General features: G+C 43.1%; 1 protein-coding gene across 2 annotated transcripts in view; it reads left to right on the forward strand.

The window, feature by feature from the left end:
* Positions 1-24,542, forward strand: part of SCCPDH (saccharopine dehydrogenase (putative)) — a 35,553-nt gene that overhangs the window by 429 nt on the left and 10,582 nt on the right. The window contains exons 2-6 of one of the 2 annotated variants that reach the window (XM_040636095.1): positions 1,376-1,488; positions 7,317-7,397; positions 9,553-9,682; positions 13,531-13,580; positions 24,181-24,311. In XM_040636095.1, coding sequence (XP_040492029.1) covers positions 1,376-1,488; positions 7,317-7,397; positions 9,553-9,682; positions 13,531-13,580; positions 24,181-24,311 — 505 coding nt within the window. The remainder of the gene's footprint in view (positions 1-1,375; positions 1,489-7,316; positions 7,398-9,552; positions 9,683-13,530; positions 13,581-24,180; positions 24,312-24,542) is intronic. The other variant, XM_040636096.1, reaches the window with a different exon arrangement.

Genomic DNA, 24,542 nt, shown 5'->3' on the forward strand with positions numbered 1-24,542 from the left:
GGGGGGGGGGGCGGGCGCCGCAAGGGCTCCCCGGGCCGGCCGGACGTCAGGAGCGCTGGTTGGGGGTGTCGTGGCTTTGTGCCACTCCATGCAGGAGGCCCAGCCATAAATGCGTGTCTCCTCTGTTGAATGCCCCCGTTGGCGTGGCGGGTCCCGTTGGTCCAGCAGCCGAGGACTTCAGTTCTTCCCCGGCCGGCCGACCCTGTCTCCCTCCAGAGCAGGGTGCCTGGTGGGGCTGGAGGGCCCTTGATCGTGAGGTCGGAGGGGAAAGGAGGGCACTGGTTTCCTTGGGACTGTTTGTTCTCTCCCCTCGCCTTGGGTTTTGGCGGTGGGCGAGGAAGCTTCCCAGGTTTTGGTAACGTGGTGGCCTTCTTTTTTCAGTTGCTTTTTTTGCTTGTAAGAACTCGCCAGCAGGCTTATTCTGTTGCATTCATTCAGCAATTTTACTGCGTGGTCTTTTCCGTGCCGGGTCTGTCCTAAGTGCTGGGCATGCGGGAGTGACCGAGCGAGACCGCGCACACACGTTTAGGTCTCCGGAGCCTTTAACTGTGGCTGCTTCCCACTCGAGCGTCCCTCATACAGACAAATGCATCTGCATTCTTCCGTTTCATCTTCATCTCACTTCTGAATCCACACTGAGCCCGGGAGTATACAGTCCTTTTGCTGCCACCACCAATATACACTCTTGACCAAAGAGCTTTTTGGTGTTTTTTGTTTGTTTTACTTTTTCAGGAGAAATAATTTCACTGTTTAAATATTTTCTTCCATGTCTTTTTCCTGCTCAACAATACTGTACAGGTGCAGCCTAGCTACCTAGCATTCATAATGCCCAAGTTCAGTTACTGTGGGGAATGCACCTTGATCCATCAAAACCTGCATTCCACTAATTCCCATGATTTGCTCATTATAAGCCTGTAATCAATGTTCTTACCTAGACTGTGCTTTCTACCTCAGAGCCCTTTTTTTGTTCGTACGTTGATGTTAAGAACCCCTTTTTACCTGCGCATTTTGTCCTGTGTAATTGGTTACTAGTTGATAAGAAACTGTTTATAATGGAATTCTTGGCAGAGAGGAAATCAGGACAGCCATCGACTCAGTATCTAAATGATTGCTAAATTGTCATTTTACACAGGGTTATCGTTGCTTAAGTTAGATTTTTTTTTAAGGTTTAATGATTTTTTTCCTAGCAATCCGTAGCATTAACTCCATTTTCCATATAGCTTTTTTTTCTTTTCTTTTTTATTACCTGGTTTTAAAAAGTTTTATCTCTTGTCAGTATATTTAGTAAGTCTGCCATCACTGACTATAAAAAGACGATCTGGAACATCTAATACTGTATCAGGATTTGCTTCAAACGATTTATTTCTTATTTCAGGAAGACCGACACTCCCGTCTGAAGTTGGAATAATAATTTGTGATACCACGAATCCAGCCTCACTAGATGAAATGGCTAAACAGGCAGCAGTTGTCCTCAACTGTGTGGGACCAGTAAGTCATCCGCCCCGTTTTGTGTCGGAACAAACAATGTATTCATTTCCTGCAGAATCTGGTATTTGCTCTTCCAGAGGAACATAAGGACGGGGGACAGAAGAGTTGGTTCAGGGCTTCAACCCTGTGTGGGGGAGTTTTCACTCCTTGTGAGGAGCCCGTGGATGTGACCATAGTCTCCTGAGAGAGAGAGAGAGAGACAGGCTCTCTGTGACACCATCTCAGGGACTGGGTGCTGGTTCCCTCATTGGTTACTGCTGTAATTGCCAGCTTTTTTTTCTTACTGCATGCTTCTTAAGTAAAAAATGCTTAGCATATACCCCTAATATATTTTTTATTTATTGATAAATGATATTCGTATAGTATTTATTCAGCACATACTCACTGTGTATGACATGTAAACTGCTCTAGAGCGGGTACCTGGGACATAAGGGTGAACAAAACGGAAAATCCCTCATGGAGCTTACAGTCCAGTGGGTGAGACAGAAAAATAAGGTTATAGTTGCAGGTAGTGATAAGCGCTTCGAAGAAAAATCCAGCAGGGTAAGGACACAGAGAGATTGGTGCACGAGTCTCTGTGAGGCGGATGGGCAGGGAGGATCTCTGTGAGGACCTGACATTTGTGGTGAGCCCCGAGTGAGGGGAGGGGTGAGCTGCGGGAGGAGTTGAGGAGAAGCGTGCTCCAGGGAGGGGCGGCTGCAGATGTCCTGAGATGAGCGCGGTGTGTTTGGCAAGACGCGCAGGAATGCCAGAGGGGGCAGAGGTGGGAAGTCAGGTCGGAGAGGAAGCCAGGAGTTAGGTCAGAGGGTATGGCAGGCAAGGTCAGGGTTTGAAGCACGTCAGAGTCTTTGAATGGCTGAAAGCAAGAGCAGGACTGATGAACAGTTTTGTAGTTCTTTGTATTCAGAGAGGAAAAACGGGGTAAGAGGGGCGCCGCAGGGGAATGGTCTGGGCACACCGAGCACAGGATGGGGTTGGCAGAGGTGGTGAGAAGTGGTTGGGGTCAGAGGATGCTTTGAGAGCAGATGTAGAGGATACGCTTTTGGCCTGTGTCACAGGGTGGATATTGGTGACATTTACTGATCTGAGGAAGCCGTCATAGTTGCCAAAACGTTTGAAAACTAAGCACCTAGGAAATTGATAATAATGTTTTAAATGAAAGCAGAGGGGTTTTTTGATTATCCAGTAAAAATGTATTTAAATTGTTTATTTAGATTAATCTCATTCCTTTTTTTTTTTTTAAAGATTTTTTTATTTATTTGAGAGAGAGAGAGAAAGCATGAGCAGGGGGAGGAGCAGAGGAGAGAAGCAGGCTCTCCACTGAGCAATGAGCCCCTTGTGGGGCTCGATCCTAGGACTCTGGGATCATGACCGAGCTGAAGGCAGGTGCTTAACGGCCTGCGCCACCCAGGTGCCCCAAGATTAATCTCATTCCTAATTAACTTTGGTTCTGTGCTCTCTTGCTATAACCATTCTCTTTTGTATATCCTCGGCCAGCCTCCTTGCCCTTCCCACCCCAGTACTCTGGAAAAACCCAAAACTGGCTTGTGTGTGTGTATGTTTTATTTATTATTTAGTTTTTAAATTAGTTTCAGAGGTAGAGGTCAGTAATTCATCAGTTGCATGTAACACCCAGTGCTCATTCTATCACGTGCCCTCCTTAATGCCCATCACCCAGCTACCCCATCTCCCTCCTCCCTCCCCTCCAGCAACCCTCACTTTGTTCCCTAGAGTTCGGTGTCTCTTATTGTTTTCCTTCCTTTCAATTTTCATTTTATTTTTCCTTCCCTTCCCTTATGTTCGTCTGTTTTGTTTCTTAAATTCCACATGTGAGTGAAATCATAAGGCATTTGCCTTTCTCTGACTTACTTCACTCAGCATAATACACTGTACCTCCATCCACATCATTGGCAAGATTTCATTCTTTTTGATGGCTGAGTAATATTCCGTTGTATATATCTACCACATCTTCTTTATCCATGCGCCGAAGGTCATCTGGGCTCTGTCCGTAGCTGGGCAATTGTGGACATTGCTTCTATAAACATTGGGGTTCAGGTGCCCCATCGAATCACCAAAACTGGTTTTTCCAGTTGTTCCAGACCCGTTACCTGCACTTGAGCCCCCTGTTGGCCCGTAACCCAGTAGCTCTGCGTGTCTCAAGTACCTGCGTCCCCTTGCTGATGGTCCTGCTTTAAACATGTGGTGACAAGCCCCACGTGGGGCCCCAGCACTTCCAGCGACGCTGTTCCGCTTCCCCAGACTGTTCTCTCTCCTACGTCTGAAGCAGAGTTTTGCATCTTCTTTTTCTGCACATTTTTAGCATCCTATCCCTCTTTCCTCACCGATCTGATGATTTTATTTCCCCTTTTTTCCCCACTATGACAATAGAAGCTGTTGAAAGAGAATTTCTTCACCCGCATTACCCCGACTCTGCCTTACCTGTTTGGAGGGAAAACTGCCCCGCTCCTCCTGGGTGCAGGATTTGAGGAACCTCATGTTGACATTTTCATCACATTTTCCCTTCTACTGGACTGTTTCTGTGCCCCCTTTGTCGCCAGACTCCTTGAAAGCGTTCTCTCTCCTTCTGCGTCCACGTCCTCAGCTCCCGCTGCGTCCTAAACCACTCTTGCCAGGCCTCTGTAGACCTCCCTGCTTCAGGAGCCTGCTCTGCTTCGCCCTCACCAGCTCCCCGAGCTCACCTTGATCTGAGCTCTCCGCATTTGTCCCCCTCGATCACGTCCTCTTGCATGTGGCTTCTGGGGTCTGGCCCTTCCCAGGTTTTCTGCCTGCCCACCAGCTCTGTCCCCGTCCCTTCTGTTGCGTCTTCTCATCTTCCTCTAAGTACCAGAGGCTCAGAGCTCGAGCCTTACCAGCTCTTCTTTGTCCAAACTCTCTGGGCCAGGCTTCTAAAAAATATTATTAGTGTTGTAATAAAATACACGTAACCAAAATGACCCTTGTAGCCATTTCTGTGTACAAATCAGTGGCATTTGGTACATTGCCAGTGTTGTGTAACTCTCACCGTCTTCTCTCCAGAACCTGGCATCACCCCAGACAGAAACTCCAGCTGGGTCAGGTTTGTTTTCGTTTGGTGCTTCCTACTGACCATTTTGGGCCAGCATTTTTGAACAGTGTAGTGTAGTGAGTTGAGACTCACCTTAAAAAAAAAAAAACGATCAGAGAGCCTAGAATAGGAACTGAGGTGAACTACATGTAACCTGGGTAAGCGCTGGCTCGTGAAACTTCTATTCCAGTTTGATATATTTGTGCACAGGCTGCTGCGTGAAGTGGATTTCTCAGCGTGGGTTGTGGTCAGAAAGGTTTTCAATGCATGTGTATGCTGATGATGTCTACGTTACTTGCAGTGAGGACTGCCCCCTAAACTCCAGACTGGTAGACCCAGCTACCTTCTTGATGTTTCTACTTGGATGCTTCATGGGCATCTGAGTCTCTAGGGTTTTGCCCCCAAACCTCCTTCCCAGGGTTTCCTGGGATTGGCATTTTCACTTTGCCAGTTTGGGATCATTACCTATTTCTCTGCAGGTTTTTGTTTGTTTTTACCTCTTTGTCCATTTCGTGAAGATTTATTTGGTTAAAAACCAGATGATAATCTATAAAACTACTTAGGCACGTGTAAACAAGCATTAGGTTGAAATATACCGAAAATGAATGAAGGAGGGTGTCACTGTGGGCCCCTCTGCATGTGGGGCCCTCCCAGGCTGTCCTCAGGGTCCCTTGTGTAGCCTCCATTCAACACGTGACCACTTCACGTGGCCCAGGGAATGGGCCCAGGTCAATTCATGTATTAACTATTAATAAAATTTCTTTGTTTTCTTTGTGTTTCCTATAAGAAGTAGCACGAATAAACATACTGATATGTAGTTCCACAACTGAGGGCCTGGGTCCGTGGGCCCACTGAGGCAAGCCTGCCTACGTAGTAGACCCCCCCCCCTCCCCCCCCGAAAGCAGGATTGCGGTTTTGATCTATAAGCTAATTGGCTTCACTGGGGGGGAAAGGTCTCCTCTGAGATCAAGGTTTGTTGCCGTTTGTCCATTTATCTCATAAAAGCACAAGGGTAGAAAGTAGAGAAAAACCAAAAACATACTAATATAGGGACATTAGTGCAGAAGTCTCAACCTCGGATTGCCTGGAGGAGAGAGAAGGTGGGCCAGTTGAGGCAGAATGCAACGTGGGGAATGGGGGGACTGTGGTGAATAGGGAAGCACATACTTTTTCCAGAAGGAGCTCTTATTATTTTAAAAACCCCATTAAGGCTTTCCTGCAGCTCGCCAGTACTTCTAGATAAACCGAGTGGCTGACAGGCCGTAGCTCACAAGCTGAGCGTGGGGAGTTAGCCCAAGGACAGAAGGCTGAGACTGGAGGGGCCGGGAGCTAGCCTGGCAGCCACGAGTAGAGGAGGGGGCTCCGGGTTGTGGAGGGTGAAGAAATAGCATGTTTAGGAAACTACAGAGAGTTGGGAGCTGCCGGAATATGAGGGTGAAGGGGTTGTGGTGTGACCTGATGCTTTTTGTGACATGCTAAGAACTTTGGACTTTCTACAGTAAATACAGGCACTACCGAGCCAGCCAAGGGTTTTGAGAGATATGTATATGTGATGGAAGCAAATGTGACGTCAGATTTTTATTTTAGAATAATAATTTGGTGTTTCTTTGGACATGGGGCTACCTTGGCTGCGGTGAAGCCAGTTACTTTGTATAGTAAATCTCACGAGAGGTGGTAAGGGTGTAAACTCAGATTTGGACGTGTAGACGGGAGGGAACTGATCTGAGATTTTTAAGGAACTAATTCGATAAAACTGGGTGACTTCCAGGGTAGGTGGAGTCAAAAACAGCTTCTAGATTTCTCACTTGAGAATTTTGAGGAGAGTGATGCCATTCATAGTGACAAACTTTCTCCTCTTCCTGTTGGTCTTTATTTTGGCTGATACTACCCATAACCCCCATGTCCATTGGCCCCCTGTCTGTCTAATCGGCAAGCCCAGTCATTTCTGCCTCTTTAATAATCTCATCCTCAGTGTATCCATCCCCTTCCTTAGTTGAGCCTTTTGTCATTTCTTACCGGCCGTGGGTTTTGTTTTCCAGTAGGGAAGGCAGGGTGATGTGTGTTTTCTATAAATCTTACACCATTGTTCTATTTCAAATTCTCCAGGACAGCCTAGTAATCCTGGTCTGACCCCAGTGTTCCTTTCCAGGCCCACCTCTCCCCTTTCAAGTACTCTCAGCTTCAGGTACCCTATCCCTTTCTCACACCTTCACATATACTTTTCCCTTTATCAGGATTTTTATTTTTCCTCGAAAATCCTTATTCTTCAGAATTCAACTCAGATGAATCACTTGTTCTGTTAAACTTCCCATTTGGTTTTCAGTTAGAGGTTAGCACCTGTTCCTCTAATTCCATTGTGCCTCACAGTTTACACTGTGAGAAGTGGCATGGCACAGTTATGTGATTTTCTTGATTTATCTTTTGGCTCCTTTATTAATGTTTGATTCTTAATAACCAAGACTGTACTTGCACAACTCAATGGCATTTCATTCATTTATGCTTGCTAAGTAAGAGGCACCTGGTGGCTCAGTCAGTTCCCTGTCAGTCTCTCAATTTCGGCTCAGGTCATGGTCTCAGAGTCGTGGGATCGAACCCCTGCATCAGGCTCTGCACTCAGCCTGGAGTTTGCTTGAAATTCTCTCTCTCCCTCTGCCCGTGTCCCCCTGTGTGCACGCATTTTTCTCTCTCTCTCTCTCAAATAAATGAATAAATCTTCAAGCTTGCTAAGTAAGAGTAAACATTTGGTTTTCTTTATTCCCCTCAGTACCGATTTTATGGAGAACCTGTAGTAAAAGCATGTATCGAAAATGGAACCAGCTGTATCGACATCTGCGGAGAACCTCAGGTGCGTCAAATGAGAGGGAAAGACAGCATTGGCAGCACAACCTCTGTTAGAGCAGGAAATATCTCGTGCCGTTTTGCAGACCGATTTTAGAAGTCGGTGACCCCTCCCTGGTGCTGACAGCTTGAAGGAGAGCACAACAGTCAGGTCTTTTCTTCCATCTTCTTGACTTTTTTTCTTCCTTACCACCTTGTTTCTTCCAGGTTTTGGTATGTAGGATGTGCTGGTTTCTGTAGCTGCTGCCCACTGTGCATGGATTTAATTAAAATGGGGCGCTGTGTGTAAATTCTTAGAATCTCATTTTTGTAACTTTGTCATAGTGAATTCCCTTTCTGTAATCAGACACCTTTACAACATTACAGAAAATGAGGTGTGAAACCCTCCAAACGTAAACATTTTAGATAGTCACACTCGAGGGCTTACCGCACGCCCGACACTCTACTAATAAAGCATTTTATGTCATCGGAATGTTCCACGTTCCCGTAAAGTTGGTGTCGTCTTGCCTATTTTGTGGATGAGGAAACTGAAGCTGAGGGGGTTAAGTCGTGCAGCTCAGAGTCCTGCCACCACTCACTAGAGGGACCAGGACTCCAGCTGAGCTTTGCCTGGCTGCAGGAAGTGGATGTCTGTAAGCACCCAGCTCCTCAGAGACCGTCACCTCCTCTGTCCCTGCAGTCCCTGCTGTTGTCATCCCCAGTGTGCCAGTATAGTCATGTACTGGAAACTCCTCAGAAGGGGGAAATTATCAAAATTGATTCAAGAAGAGGTAGGAAACATGAATGAAACAGAAACCAATTCCTGTCTTATTTAAAAAAAAAAAAATACCAGTGCAAAGAAAATGATGAAACATTTCTAACGTATTTTATAAGCTACAATAAAAGTGATACCAAAACCAGACTATATAAAGAGCTCTTTAATAACACAATAACGCAATAACACAAATTCAAATCACCCAATTAAAAGCAGGCAAAAGGATGAGTAGAGACAAATGTTCTGTGCAGAAGAATCCCAAAGAGCTTGCGTAACTACTCCACCCTCGAGGCGGGGAGCGTGACTCCCCACCCCTTCTTCGGGCGGACGCTGCACATAGTCACTCCCTCCCAAAGAGAACAGTATGGATGGGAGGGAAGAAGAGAATAACTTCATGGGGGCAAAGCCTGACAAGTAACTACCTCAGCCAGGTGTTCAGGGTCACCACCCATGCTGGTAAGTCATGGTGACGGTACGGACCCTTGACAGAATGTAATGTTAATGCTGTAACCCCAGGGTAGTCAGGAGAAAAATTCCAGTAGCGGGGCACACTACAAAATACCTGATCGAAAGTCCTCAAACCGTCAGGGTCCTGAGAGTCTGAGGAGCCTCGGGACACATGACAGCTAAATGTAACGTGGGTTCCTGGGGGAGAACAAGGACATTAGGTAAAAACTAGGGAAATCTGGATAAAGTATGGACTTTAGCTGATGGTAATGTTACCAGTATTGGTTCATTAATTGTAACAAATGTTAATGGCAAAGCTCTAACAATAGGAGAAACTGGGTCGGGGTACACGGGAACTCTCCACTACTCAAATTTTCTGTGAATCTCAAACCATTCTAAACGTAATTTGTAAAAACAGGCAGAGGATTTGAACAGACGTAATTCTCCTCTTCCATGCCCTCCTCTCCTACCACTTTCTTCGTCCCAAGTATATATCTGCGCCGATCCAGGTCTGTGATAACGTCCCTCTGAGTAGTAGGATTTGCGTGATGTTTTCTTGCTGTCTTTGTATTTTTTGGCATGTTAATTTAGTTTTTCGTAATATTACTTTTGCATTTAAAAGTCATTCTGAAAAAGCTAATAGTGTCATTAAGTCAGATCAGCCTGTGCCCCACACTCCTTGGCACGTGGTAGATGCACAGTAAATATTTGCTGAATAAGTGGAAAACATTTCCACAGTAAATATTTCACTAAAAGCCATATTGGGTGAGCATTTTCAAAATGTAATTGCTTTGTCTTTTAAGGTCTGTCATTTAATGCTGATTTAAATGTTTCTGTATAGTTCTGATCAGATTTTTGTCCTGAATTTTGTAGTTTCTGGAATTAATGTATTGGAAGTATAATGAGAAAGCTGCAGAAAAAGGGTCTGGAATTAATCAGATTTTTGTCCTGAATTTTGTAGTTTCTGGAATTAATGTATTGGAAGTATAATGAGAAAGCTGCAGAAAAAGGGTCTTATATCATTGGAAGCAGTGGCTTTGACTCCATCCCAGCAGATCTGGGCGTCATATACACCAGAAATAAGATGAACGGTAATTATCAGTCACTAAGCAGTAATTGAATTTAACAGTAGAAAATCTTCATGTTTGTAACTGTGACAAACTAAAATCTAGTTGGGAAGAGAAACATAACTATGAATGGGTAATGCTAAAACACATGATTTGTTTGGGGCACCTGGGTGGCTCAGTTGGTTAGGCATCCAACTCCTGATTTCGGCTGGGTCGTGATCTCAGGGTCGTGGGATCAAGCCCTGTGTCAGGCTCTGCGGTGGGTGTGGAGCCTGCTTGGGATTCTCTCCGCTCACCCCTGCTCTAGCCTCTCTAAAAAAAAAATAAAAATTTAAAAAATTTTAAAAATAAAAAAAAACCCACATGCTTTGTTTTTAACACAGCTATACTTGTTATAAAATGCTGTTGACACTATTTTTTGAGATGTGGTTAGTACTGTGTGTATTCCAAAGTGAGGAATTATCCATTGTCTCAACTTAGGGTTAAAGCTGTAAAATTTCTGGAAAAGGAATATCTGACAGCCATTATAATTCAGACTTGCTTGGTTTAGGAATTAACACATTTAAGAATATATTTTTTGGGGGCGCCTGGGTAGCGCAGTCGTTAAAGCGTCTGCCTTCGGGTCAGGGCGTGATCCCGGCGTTCCGGGATCGAGTCCCACATCGGGCTCCTCCGCTGGGAGCCTGCTTCTTCCTCTCTCACTCGCCTGCTGTGTTCCCTCTCTCGCTGGCTGTCTCTCTGTCACATAAATAAATAAAATCTTTAAAAAAAAAAAAAAAGAATATAATTTTTGTAGCTGTTAAAGGTTTACTTTTTTTTTAAGATTTTATTTGAGAGAGCATGAGCTGGAGGAGGGGCAAATGGAAAGGGAGAGGCAGACTCCAGGGAGCCCAACTCAGGGCTCGATCCCAGGACCGCGAGATCATGACCTGAGCCGAAGGCAGGGGCTTCACCAACTGAGCCACCCAGGCGCCCTTATTATGCTCTGCCTAAAAGCTTTTTGATATAAATAATACCAGTTTAGAACTAAAAACCCTTTATCTTATAAAAAAATGGAAAAAATTCAATGTTATGTTTAAACAGTGGAAGTTACTAATGTCCTGCATATTGTAAAAGGGTCCATTGAGAAAATGACATGAAACAGGTAACTCTGGTGTCATATAAACTGTCTTAGAGCTTAACAAGATGGAAAGTGTTTCAGTTTATATTGAAAAGTTAACGTAACTCAAACCAAAGCTCCAGATACATAGCACCAAAAAAGAAGAAAGCTACAAATCAGTCTTGCTTTGTGAAATTAGTAGTCAAAAAATGCTAAATAAAATTTTAATAAGTATTCAATGGCATTTTTTTAAAAGAATTTATTTATTTATTAGAGAGAGAGAGACAGCGAGAGAGGGAACACAAGCAGGGGGAGTGGGAGAGGAAGAAGCAGGCTCCTAGCAGAGGAGCCCGATGTGGGGCTCGATCCCAGAACTCCGGGATCATACCCCAAGCCGAAGGCAGACACTCAATGACTGAGCCACCCAGGCACCCCCAATGGCATTTTAAAAGAATAATATATCAAGACCAAGATTTATTAGGAAGTTACATAATCATCACATCGGTATATCGAAGGTGAAGAGCTAGATGCCCATCTCAGTAAATGATTTGAAAATTCATGCCATTTACCAATTGCAGATTTTTAGGAATTTAGGAATAGAATACTTTATTAACAAAATTAATGTCTAAAGACAATAGCCAATATCATACTCAGTGATGAAATGCTAGAACCATTCCAAATAAAAAAAACAACACAAATTGAACATCTTTTTTTTTTTTTTTTTAGAGGTTTATTTATGTATTTGAGAGAGAGAGCTGGGGAGGGACAGAGGGAGAGGAAGAGCGTCCCAAGCAAACTCCACGCTTAGCGTGGAGCCTGACATGGAGCTCGATCCCAGGACCCTGAGATCAAGACCTGAGCTGAAACCAAGACTGGTTGCTTAACTGACTGAGCCACCCAGGTGCCCCCCAACTGAACATCTTTAAAACATTGAGTCTTAAAATCATGGACCTGGTAGGTCTCCATTTATCAAAAAAATACTTTTAAGTCTCTAAAATTCAGACATTTTCTTCATGATAGTTTTACATATTTCTTCCTAAGGTTTTTAAAATATTTAATAGTATCTGTTTTTTCGAATAGGTCTTTTTTTCTTTTAAGGGAGAAATATTACTTTAAGCCTTGTTTAAAAACTTTGTCTTCAGCTACTGAACCCTGCACGTGAGCACTTCAACAAGTGTCCCCACTGACGGTTTGGTACAAGTGGTCCACATCTTATTGTGTGTTGCCTTAGGCGGTCCACGTTCTTTCTGTGGCTGGGGTGGATCACGGAGCCCTAAACCCAGGCTGCGTTCTCTTAGCGACCCCCAGAGTCACCTCAGGGAGTTACCCTTCGTGATCTAAGTGTGTGTCAGCGGTCACCGGACAGCATCTAGATGACTGTGGTTCTCATTGTTGGTGGCAAGGTTGTTCGTTCTCTTTCTCAGGGTCAGCTTCCTAAGGCCCCAGATTTCGTTTTCTCTTGGAATTAAACTAGGAACACCATCTTAAGAAATTGCTGTATTTTGGGGCACCTGGGTGGCTCAGTCGGTTAAGTGTGTGCCTCCAGCTCAGGTCATGATCTCGGGGTCCTGAGATCGAGTTCTGCATCAGGCTTCCTGCTCAGCGGGGAGCCTGCTTCTCCTTCTCCCTCTGTGCTCCTGCTCTCTCTCTCAACTAAATTAAAAAAAAAAAAAAAGAAATTGCTATATTTCATTTTATCAGATTTTGAGAATTAGTCCATTAGGTTTTTCTTTTGTTTTACTGCTCTTGAGAAACTCAACGACTAATTAACCAGTGTGCCTGTGTATTAGTCCTCGTGGTTACATGGTTGATTTCTCCCTCTTTTTCTGGCTTTGATTTTCTATTCTTTATACTTATTATATTTTTATTTCCTTTTAACAGCCTTATTTTAAGTATTTTATAAGCCATCACAGAGGCCATTTTGATATGTTTTCTGCACATTCATTATTAATCACTACTACTAAGCCTTCTTGAAAGCAGTCATACCGGAAAACAGAATTCATCCCACAGATGTAATTCTGAGAACTGTGTGCTGACGGCCTTCCAGAGTGAATGAGTGAACTAAATCGTTGCCTCGTTGGAAGAGATCTTTAGTGTCAGTTTGAATACTACTAGAACAGATTTTGCCGGTACTAGCCCTTAGACTTTATTCTAAACTGCCCTTTCGGACAAGTTACCTGGCTTCAGCTGCTTCGTAAATCTGTTTCCAGTCACATAATGAACCTATTACCAGTACAGATTTTCTTTTTTTTTTTTTTTTTTTTAAGATTTTATTTATTTATTTGACAGAGACAGCCAGCGAGAGAGGGGAACACAAGCAGGGGGAGTGGGAGAGGAAGAAGCAGGCTCATAGCAGAGGAGCCTGATGTGGGGCTCGATCCCAGAACGCCGGGATCACGCCCTGAGCCGAAGGCAGACGCTTAACCACTGTGCCACCCAGGCGCCCCAGCAGTACAGATTTTCTGACTATATCTGCTGTAGGCTTGGTAAAAGTGGTCCCTAAATAAATAGGAATAATTTGGGGCGCCTAGGTGGCTCAGTTGGTTAAGTGTCTGCCTTCGGCTCAGGTCATGATCTTGGGGTCCTGGGATCGAGCCCCACATTGGGCTCGCTGCTCAGTGGGGAGTCTGCTTCTCCCTCTGCCCCTCCCCCCGACTCGTGCTGTCTCTCTAATAAATAAATAAAATCTTTTAAAAAATAGGAATAATTAATTACTGCATGTCTTAGTTACATAGATTTTATTTGATTTCACTTTACTGTTCTGCTCTTGTAGGCACTCTGACTGCTGTGGAAAGTTTCCTGACTATACATTCTGGACCTGAGGTTAGTTTTTCTGTTTCTCAGCTGTTTTTTAAAGTTAACAGTAAAAACATCTTGGAAATGATGCATGCCTCCAAAAAGGATTTAGATGAATTAAATTTCATATATATTTGTAATTTTTAGGGTGTGAAAGTCACTATGTTTGATTTAAAAAAGTAAAGATGGTAGATTGCTGGGAATTACTTAGACTTAAAATAGAATTTTGTTAAAACCAGCTGCGTGGTTCACTGTATTAGAACGAGTTACCATGATCCCAGCACCAAAATAGCTCTTGTTGTTGTGTAACAAATGCTGTCAGCCAATTCGGTCCTCACCTTAGTCCAAGTCTGTGCACTTGGGGGCCTCACAGTCCGGTGCTGTCGTGGCCATAAAGGATAGACGATGTCATCACTGAATGTCCAGCCTGTTTGGGAACATGAGACCTGAGATGGCCACATTCCTGGAGGCCCGTGTTTACAATAAGAATTTTATCGCCAGCAGGGTCTGACCCTATTCTAGGTCTACACTTGAGGCTCTCTAAAATCCATTCATTCAACAAGTCCTCTGTGGTGGTACAAATATATATAGTAGTGCAAGGGAGTGTGACACAGAAACGAAGAAGGTGCAGATCTGTCCTGGAAGAGATAATAACATAGCTTGGCAGGAGAGAGATTTTAAAGAGATCAGGTGAAATACTGGAGGATTCTGAGAATGGAGAGTAAATCCAGCTGGGAGGCCAGAGGTAGGAGCTGTCTGGAGAAGCTGGGCATGGACTGGGTTTCAGAGGTTGGTGCCGTGGAGCTGGGGGGGAGGGGAAGGGGGTAGCATCCTCGGGACGTAGCTGCGGGATGGTATGGAGCATGTATGGGTAAGAGTAATGGTTCTAGTCGTCCAGATTGTGGGATCAGGTAACACAAAGAGCTGTCTAAAACACGCTAAATCTGTGGTTACAGAGAACACCCACTGGAAGATCTGAAGAAAGGGAAGTGATAGTGGGCCAGGGTACTTGGGGAAGGCCTCCTAGAGGCCTTGTGGAGTTTAGCCCTGAAAAGGAAATAGCATTTGGAAGATCAGAGACAGTCACCTGAACAAAGGTGCAGAAGCAAGAATGAGAGACATGCTTGAATTTTGGGGAGCATGAGTAGAACCCAGCTCTGTCTGGTTTAAACCAGCAACACTAAAAGGAATTTCCTGATCCTGCAGGTGGATACTTCATATCTTCTAGGTTCCTCTGTGCGGCCCTCAGCCTGGCAGGGAAGGGGCTGGCAGTCCCAGGGATACATTGTCCATAAAGTTCCTCATTTCCCAGGAACAGCTAGCAGAGTTGATGTATCACATGATAGGAAAGATCAGTCAAGTATTGGGCCATTGGGCTATTCTTGAGCCCGTCAGTATGACCTGGTGTAACGGCATGGTCCGATTGCCTAGGCCTGGGTCACAGGCCTCTGGAGGGGGGACCACAGAGTCAGGCCCATCTGTCCAACATGGAACATGTTCCAGATAGGAAAGAGTTTTATACGCAGAAGACGAGGTGGAGGATCGCAGGGAATTGCTGCAGGACCGACAAAACCCAGATGTCACAACAGAGAGATCGTGAGAAAACTGGTAGAGCAGAAAAGAAGCTGCTTTTGAAAGAGCAGCAGGAGATGCAGGTGGAAAGACGAGATGACATAATGACAGCGTCTTCCCTTTACTAGAGGGATAGAAGAGCCCCTGCTTACTGAGTCCAGCCGGATTTTGAAGCAGGACTGCCTGGGCTTGAATTCGGGCTCTGCCACTTCCCAGTGACGTGAGCATGGGCAAGTCACTACACTGTCCTCACAGTGCCTCTCTTCCTTCATCTATCAAAGGAGGTGGTAATAGTATTGACGTCATATGGTCACTGAGTCAGTGACTCTAAATCATAACACAGGTTGGCAGCCAGCAAATTGCTCAGTAAATGTTAGTAAGTATTATTTTTATTAATATTATTCAAACTTAGAGTTGGGGCTTAACTCAGGACAAGAGAGTCAAAGCATCCGTACGAGTGTAGCGCCCTCTCTCGTTCCCCCTAAAGCGAGATCCACAGCCCGAATTATACAAGGATGGGACAGAGTCTGTGTATCCCTAGTCACTGAATTGTTCTCCTGTCCCTCCTTATCTTTCTTTTCCCCTGGAGCTTTTTTATTTTACACACAAAATTGTACCATAGACCACATGCTGGACTTTCAGAGGATTGAAATCATACACTGTAGAATAGTCCTATCTTTCCGGTCAGTCTTCCCGCAGTGATGGAAATGTTCCGTGTGTGTGTGTGGTGGCTTACATAGTGGCTATTGTGGCCTAAAGCAGGTCAGCCCATAGCCTTTTTTTTTTTTTTTTTTAAGATTTATTTATGAGAGATAAAGAGAGCGAGCGAGCATGAGTGGGAGGGGCAGAGGGAGAGGGAGAGAGAATCTCAAACAGACTCCATGCTGAACGTGGAGCCCGACATGGGGCTCGATCTCACAACCCTGAGATCATAAGATCACAACCTGAGCTGAAACCAAGAGCTGGATGCTTAACCAACTGATCCACCCAGGTGCCCCAGCCCATGGCCTTTTTTATATGCCCACAAGCTAAGGATGATTTTTATATTTTTAAAGGGCTATAATAGAAATACAAAGAAGACTATGTAGGAGAGGCCATCTGTGGCCTGTAAAAGCTACGAATGGGACCATTTAGAGATCGTTTGCCATCCCCTATCCTAGAGTGTGTTTTGGACTACAGTGCAATTATACCAGAAATCACTGGAGAGATAACATGAAAATCTCTGTATATTTGCATAAGATGGAATGTGTTTTAAATTTATGTCATTAACCCAGACCTTTTTTCTAAACTCCAGATTTAAAACATCCAGTCACCTACTTGACATCTCCACTTGAACACTTGATAGATCTCTCAGACTGTGTCTTGTCCATCACTGACCTCCTGTTTCTCCTTTCCAAATGTGATCCAACCTCAGGTCATTCGTATCCATCTCAGTTGGTAGTGGCGTCCTTCCCCACGTTCAGATCAAACAGCGGGATCCTTGCTCTCTCTCTTCTCTGAAACCGAAATCCTGTCTGTCAGGAAATCCTGTTGATTCTGCCTTCACGATATGTCGGAATCTGGTCACTCGTCAGCACTTCTCTGTCTACCGCCTTATTCTCGCTACCTCCTGTCCCTATAGTGTCCCTGCTCAACACAGAGCCAGGATGGTCCTTGTCAGACCTCCCTTGGATTGCGTCCTTCCAGTAGCATGCAAGAATATAAGGGACGTGGCCCCTGTTCCCTGTCCAGCCTCCCCTCCCACACGTCACCCCCGTTCATTCTCCCTCATTTACACTGACCTCTGTGCCCCCTTGAACCTGCCCGCACACTTCTGTCTGTCCCCTTTTGTCCGCTCCTCCTGGAAATACTTCTCAGAGATGTTTGCGTGACTGACACCCTCATCTCCTTCAGGTCTTTTCTCAAATGTCACTTTCCTGATCAAGTCCCATTTAAAATTGCAAACGTAATTCCCTTGCCCATCATTTTCAGTTCATCGTATCTACTCTTCTCCTTTCTTTCTGTAGTACTTCTCACCCTCTGAAGCCTACGTATTGTGTTTTTTATTGAGTTTGCCCCCCTCTCTGGAATTCGAACACCACAAAAAGAAGGATCTTTGTCTTTTTAAGTCACCAAGCACCCAGAACAGTGCTGGTCACATAGTAGGAGCTCAGTAAGTGTTTGTTGGCTCACTTGAGTGGACAAGATGAACTTAATCTTAATTCTAAAACTCTACAAGAACAATTGCAGAATGCAAAAGTACAGTACAGTTTTTTGTTCTAGGAACGTAGATGTGAACATCCTGAATAAAATATTAGCAAATTAAAAGCAGTAATACATAAGAAAAATACATTTTGACCAAGTTAGTTTTAGAGAGGAATGGGAGGTTTGATATTATATAATTGTTATAATCCGCCTCACTAACAGGTTAAAGGAGGACAGTCTTAGGATCATCTCAGAAAATAGAGAAAAAGTGTGGTAAAATGTACCATCTATTCATGATGAAAACTTACCACAAGCCAGGAGTAGAAGGGAAGATGATCTTTTTTAAAAAAGCTATAATAAAGATGATACCCAGTGTTTAACATTGAAAACTTTTGCTCTGAGCTCAGGAATAAGATCTGGGTGCCCATCACTTCAGCCAGATCGTAGCCAGATCAGTAATGCAGGAGAAGAGAAAGAAACTGTATATAGGTCAGAAAGGAAGAAACAAGGGGCGCCTGGGTGGTTCAGTCGGTTAAGCACCTGCCTTTGGCTCAGGTCATGATCCTGGGATCCTGGAGTCAAGCCCCACGTCAGCGCTCAGTGGGGAGCCTGCTTCTCTTTCTCCTACCCGCTCATGCTCTCTCTTGCTCTCTCTCTCAAATAAATAAAATCTTAAAAAAAAAAAAAAAAAAGGAAGAAACAAAACTGTTTGCAGCAGATCATATAATTGTGACTGTAGGAAATTCCAAAGAAATCTATAGGCAAATGAGTTTCATAAAGTGCTGAAAAAATTCTTTTTCTTACCTGATTTCCTTGGCTAGACCCTCCAGTACAATGGGGAGCAGAAAGTGGCGAGAGCTGACATCCTTGTCTAGCTGTGGGTTTTTATAGATGCTCTTTATCAGGTTGAGGAAATTTCCTTCTATTCCTAGTTTGTTGAGTGTTTTTAACGTGAAGGGTGTTATATTTTATCAAATGTTTTTTCTGCATCTGTTGAGATGATCATGTGGTTTTTGTTTTTTATTCTCTTCTTACAGTGTATTACTTAAGATTGATTTGCATATGTTGAACCAACCTTACGTTGCTGGGGTAAATCCCACTTGGTCATAGTGCGTAATCCTTTTATATATTGCTGGATTTAGTTTGCTAGTATCTTGTTGATGATTTTTGCATCTATATTCATAAGGAATATTGGTCTGTGGTTTTCTGGTGATGTCTTTGTCTGGTTTTGGTATCAGGGTAATTAGTACTGGCCTTTTAGGAAGAGTTTACCAAGAATTGGTGTTCTTCTTTAAATGTTTGGTAGAATTCATCAATGAGATCATCTCCTCGGCTTTTCTTTCTGGGAAGTTTTTTGATTATTAGTTCAATCTCTTTACTTCTTACAGGTTTGCTGAGATTTTCTATTTCCTCTTAAGTCAGTTTTGGTAGTTTGCATCTACATTAGTTTTCTAGGCCTGTCAGAACAAACTACCACAAACTGGATTGCTTAAAAAACTGAAATTTATTATTCTCACAGTTCTGGAGGATAGAAGTTGGAGATCAAGGTGTTGGTAGGCTCGGTTCCTTCAGTGGCTTTGAGGGAGAATCTGCTCCGGGTTTCTCTCCTGGCTTCTAGTGGTTTGCTGGCTGTCTTGGGCATTCGAGGTGTGTAGGTGCTGTGCTCTGATCTCTGCTCCATTGTCACATGGCATGCTCCATGTGGGCATGCCTGTGTCCACATTTCCCCTGTCTGTTAAGGACAGGGGCTTACCTACTCCAGGATGACCTCACTCTAACTAATTATGTCTACAATGCCATTTTCAAATAAGGTCACATTTCAAGTTATTAGCAGTTAGGACTTCAGCCTAGGAATTCGGGGAGACACAGTTAATCTGTAACAGTGTCTTTCTAGGAGTTTGTCCATTTCATCTAGGTTGTCTCATTTGTTGGCATACAGTTGTTCATTGTATTCCCTTAATCTCCTTTTTGTTTCTGTAAGGTTGGTAGTAATGTTCCTTCTTTCATTCCTGATCTTAGTAATTTGAGTGCCTTCTCTTCCTCCCTCTCTTTCTTTCTTTCTTTCTTTCTTTCTTTCTTTCTTTCTTTCTTTCTTTCTTTCTCTCTTTTTGTCAGTCTGGCTAAAGTTTGTGTCTCTCTTTTTTCCTTTGCTTGTTTTCTTTCTTAAATTCCACCTGCAAGTGAAATCATATGTTATTTGTCTTTCTTGGACTTACTTCACTTAGCGTAATACTCTCTAGCTCCACCCATGTCATTGCAGATGGCAAGATTTCATTCTTTTTTATGGCTGAATAATATTCCAGTGTCTGTGTGTCTGTGTGTATTTATCCGTTCATCTGTCAGTGGACACTTGGGCTGCTTCCATAATTTGACTATTGCAGATAATGCTGCAATAAACATCGGGGTGCATGTATCCTTTTGAATTAGTGTTTTTGTATTCTTTGGGTAAATACCCAATAGTGCAATTGCTGGATCATAGGGTAGTCTTTTTTTAACTTTTTGAGGAAAAAAGCCACTGTTTTCCACAGTTGTGTACCAGTTTGCATTCCCACCAACAGAGCGCGAGGGTTCCCGTTTCTCCACATCCTTGCCAACACCTGTTGTTTCTTGTGTTGTTGATTTTGGCCATTCTGCCAGGTGTGAAATTATATCTCATTGTAGTTTTTATTTGCATTTTCCTGATCATGAGCATCTTTTTATGAGTTGTCTATTGGCTATCTGTATGTCTTCTTTGGAGAAATGTCTGTTCATGTCTTCTGCCCATTTTTTAATTGCATTATTTGTTTTTTGGGTGTTGAGTTGTGTCGGTTTTTTTGTATATTTTGGCTACTAACCCCTTATCGTATATGTCATTGGCAAATATCTTCTCCCATTCAGTAGGTTGTATTTTAGTTTTGTTGATTGTTTCCTTCACTGTGCAGAAGCTTTTTATTTTGATGAAGTCCCAGTGGTTTATTTTTGCTTTTATTTCCCTTTCCTTGGGAGGCATAAAATCTAGAAAAATGTTGCTACAGCCAATGTCAGAGATATTCCTCCCTGTGTTCTCTTCTAGTTTTATGGTTTCAGGTCTCACAGTTAGGTCTTTCATCCATTCTGAGTTTATTTTTGTGTATGGTGTAAGACAGTGGTCCAGTTTCATTCTTTTGCATGTAGCTGTTCGGTTTTCCCAACACCATTGTTGAAGAGACACTTTCCTGCTTTGTCAAAGATTCATTGACCATATAATTGTGGGTTTATTTCTGAGTTTTCTATTCTGTTCTGCTGATCTGTGTCTGTTTTTTGTGCCAGTACCATACTGTTTTGATTACTATAGCTTTGTTATATGACTTGAAGTATGGAATTGTGATATCTCTGGTTTTGTTTTTCTTTTTCAAGATGCTTTGGCTATTCAGGGTCTTTTGAGATTCCGTACAAGTTTTATTTTTTTATTTTAATTGTAATTTTAAGTTTTTTTGAGAGAGAGCTTGAGCAGGGAGGAACAGAGTGGGAGAGAGAGAGAATCTCCAGCAGACTCCATGCTCAGCATGAAGCCCAACACCAGGCTCAATCCCACGACCCTGAGATCATGACCTGAGCCAAAACTGAGAGTTAGATGCTTAACCGACTGAGCCCAGGTGCCCCAGAGACTTCATACAAATTTTAGGATTGTTTGTTCCAGTTCTGTGAAAAGTGCTGTTGGTATTTTAATTGGGATTGTATTAGATCTGTAGATTGCTTTGGATAGTAGAGACATTCTTTGAGCCCATGAGCATGAAATGTCTTTCCATTTCTTTGTGTCATCTTCCGTTTCTTTCCTCGGCGTTTTATAGTTTTCAGAGTACAGGTCTTTAACCTCTTTGGTTAAGTTTATTCCTAGGTATTTTATTATTTTTGGTGTAATTATAAATAGGATCGATTCCTTGATTTCTCTTTCTGCTGCTTCATACTGGTGTATAGAAATGCAACAGATTTCTATACAACTGATTTTGGATCCTGAGACTTTAACCGAATATATATTTTTTTTAATTCGAGGGAGAGGGAGATAGCAGGGGGAGGGGCAGAGGGAGAGAAAATCCTCAAGCCGACTCTGCTCTGAGCACAGAGCCCCACATGAGGCTCGATCCCAGGACCCTGAGATCATGACCTGAGCTGAAATCAAGAGCCGCTGCTTACCTGACTGAGCCAGCCAGCCACCCCTTAACTGAATTCTTTTATCAGTTCCAGCAGTTTTTTTGGTGGAGTCTTTCAGGTTTCCTATATAGTGTATCATGTCGCGTGCAAATAATAAATGTTTTACTTTTTCCTTACCAGTGGGATGCTTTTTATTAGGACTTCCAGTACTATATTGAATAAAACTGAGGAGAGTGGACATCTTTGTCTTGTTCCCGATCTTCGGGGAGGAGCTCTCGGTTTTTCCCCATTATGGATGATGTTAGCTGTGGGTTTTTCATAGATGGTCTTAATTATGTTGAGGTATGTTCCCTCTAAACATACTTTGTTGAGGGTTTCTATCATGAGTGAGTGTTGTTCCTTATCAAGTGCTTTCTCCGCATCTGTTGAGATGATCGTATGGTTTTACCCTTTCTCTCGTTGATACGATGTATCGGGATTGATTTGTGAATACCGAACTACCCTTGCAGCCCAGGGATAAATCCCACTTGATTGTGGGCAAAGACTTTCTAATGTAGTGTTGGATTCAGTTTGCTAGTATTTTGTTGAGGGCTTTTGCATCTATGTTCATCAGACATATTGGCCTGTAGTTCTGTTTTCGTGTGTGTAGTGTCTTTATCTGGCTTTGGTATCCAGGTAATGCTGGCCTCAGATGAATTTGGAAGTTTTTCTTTCTTTTCCAGTTTTTGCAATAGTTTGAGAAGAATAGGTGTTTGGTAGGTTTCACCTGTGAAGCCGTCTGGTCCTGGATTTCTGTTCGTTGGGAGTTTTTTGATTACTGATCAGTTTAATGGCTGATAATCAGTCTGTTCAAATTCTCTGTTTCTTCCTGCTTCAGTTTTGGTAGGTTATATGTTTCTAAGAATTTATCCATTTCATCTAGCTTGTCAAATTTGTTGGCATATAGTTTTTCATAATGTTCTTTTTAAAAAAAATTTGTCAAAGAGAGAGAGAGAGAGTACAAGCAAGGGGAGGGGCAAAGGCAGAGGGAAAATCAGACTCCCTGCTGAGCAGAGAGCCCGACACAGGATTCGATCCCAGGACCCTGAGATCATGACCTGAGCCGAAGGCAGACGCTGAACCGATTGAGCCATCCAGGCGCACCCAAGTTTTTCATAATATTCTCTTACGATTGTTTGTATTTCTGTGGTGTTGGTTGTTATTTCTCCTCTTTCTTTTGTGATCTTGTTTGAGTCCTTTCTCTCTCTCTCTCTGCAGGGTTGTTTGTTTCATAATTTCATTAAATTGTATATTTATGTTTTGTGTACTTCATGTTTTTCAATAAGGTAAATAGCTTTCAAAAATGGAATGCGATTTGTGCCTTTTTAATGGCTTATTTGTATAAGAAGATATTCTTAGGTTTTCAAAAATGTGTTTTCTCCTGGTATTTGGAAATCTTTTATTTTTTTATTTTTATTTAAAGATTTTATTTTTAAGCAATCTCTACACCCGAGATCAAGAGTCACGTGCTCCACCAACAGAGCCAGTGAGGTGTCCCTGGGAATCTTTATGTTTGCAAATAGGTCGCATTGCCTGGGCCCAGATTGAGAGTAGTTTCCCAGAGAAACTCCTCAGACTTCTAGCTCTGTTTGTGTTAACGTAAGAGAAGATACTAATCAGAATGGAAGTGAAGTGTGGTGTCTGTCTGCCTTCCAGTGTCATCAAATCGCTGATCTGAACACCTGAATCTTCTGATGGTTTTTTTGTTTCTCTTAGTCTGCTTATTAACAAGCAACAATGTCTTCACATCAGCTTTACTGATACTCCTCTTTCAAAATCTTGTGACAAAATCGGTTTTTGGATATTTCTAAATAACTTTGTTCGTTCAAACAAGGTAAACCACATGTAAGGCAGGATTTAATACAGTATGTACCGTCAGACGTATAAATGAAGTGTAAGATATTCATGTGACAGAGGATTAAAAGGCCCCCTAGAAGTTAGGTAAAGAAGGGTCGGCACCAAGACACTGAGGCCCAAGGGTCTAGCCTTGCCTGCGTCTTCCTTTCTGCCAGTCCCGTCTAGTGGGCGCTGGAGGTGGGGGTTGTGGAGCGTGTAATTATGTTGCAGGAATGGAAAGCACTGGGGAAGGATAAGAAACAAGGGAACAAATGAGCCTGGGCAAGATCAAGCAAGGATTCTATGCTGGCTACTGTTCCAGAAAGAAACTGAAGAAGTAGGGAAAGAAATTAAAATATAAATCACGTCAGTGAGCCTTAAAATTTTAAAAAAGTATTTTAACAAGACTTATGTGGAAGGTATTTATATAACTTGGGGCTAGAGAAGGGGCATCAGGGGTGGTGGGGCATCGAGTACGCCGGGGCCGGGATAGGTGTGTACGTTGTATACGTGTGTGTAAATGTGCTCAGGAACACATCTTGAAATTCTGAGGAATCGGCATAGGGATAGGAATTCGAAAGGCTGATTTTGAAGGAATATGGTCAGTTAGTTGAGTGAAAATGCAGAGGTGAAAATCTGTTAAAAGGAGCATAAATGATGGTAGGAAAGAAGAAGAAAGAGCATATGTGGTTATAAATATCAAATATGATCAAGCTAACGAGTGTTAGTTCTGCCTGAAAATTCATGTCAACTTTGTAAAATAAGGGATTACGGCTTGCTCAAATAGAGGTGAAGTGTTCTCTGTAAACAATTACAGATTTCTTGGTTTTACATTTTAGTAATTATCCCTTAAGACGTGTTTCTGTACCTTTTGAATTTTTACTAGGGATTGTGCATTCACGATGGTACCTGGAAGTCTGCAGTTCATGGTTTTGGAGATCAGAGTCATTTGAAAAAACTGCGAAATGAGTCAAATCTGAAACCTGTCCCAATTGTTGGTTCAAAATTGAAAAGAAGGTATATTAACTTAAAATCTATTCTCTCACTCTCTTTTTTTTTTTATGATTTTATTTATTTATTTGAGAGTGAGAGAGCACAAGCAGGGGGAGGGACAGAGAGAAGAGAGGGAGAAGCAGGCTCCCCGCTGAGCAGAGAGCCTGACGCGGGGCTCGATCCAAGGACCCTGAGATCATGACCTGAGCCAAAGGCAGATGCCCAAGTGACTGAGCCACCCAGGTGCCCCCAAAT

Source organism: Ursus maritimus, unplaced genomic scaffold (assembly GCF_017311325.1).
Source record: "Ursus maritimus isolate PB19 unplaced genomic scaffold, ASM1731132v1 scaffold_2, whole genome shotgun sequence".
In the NCBI taxonomy this organism is placed as follows: domain Eukaryota; kingdom Metazoa; phylum Chordata; class Mammalia; order Carnivora; family Ursidae; genus Ursus; species Ursus maritimus.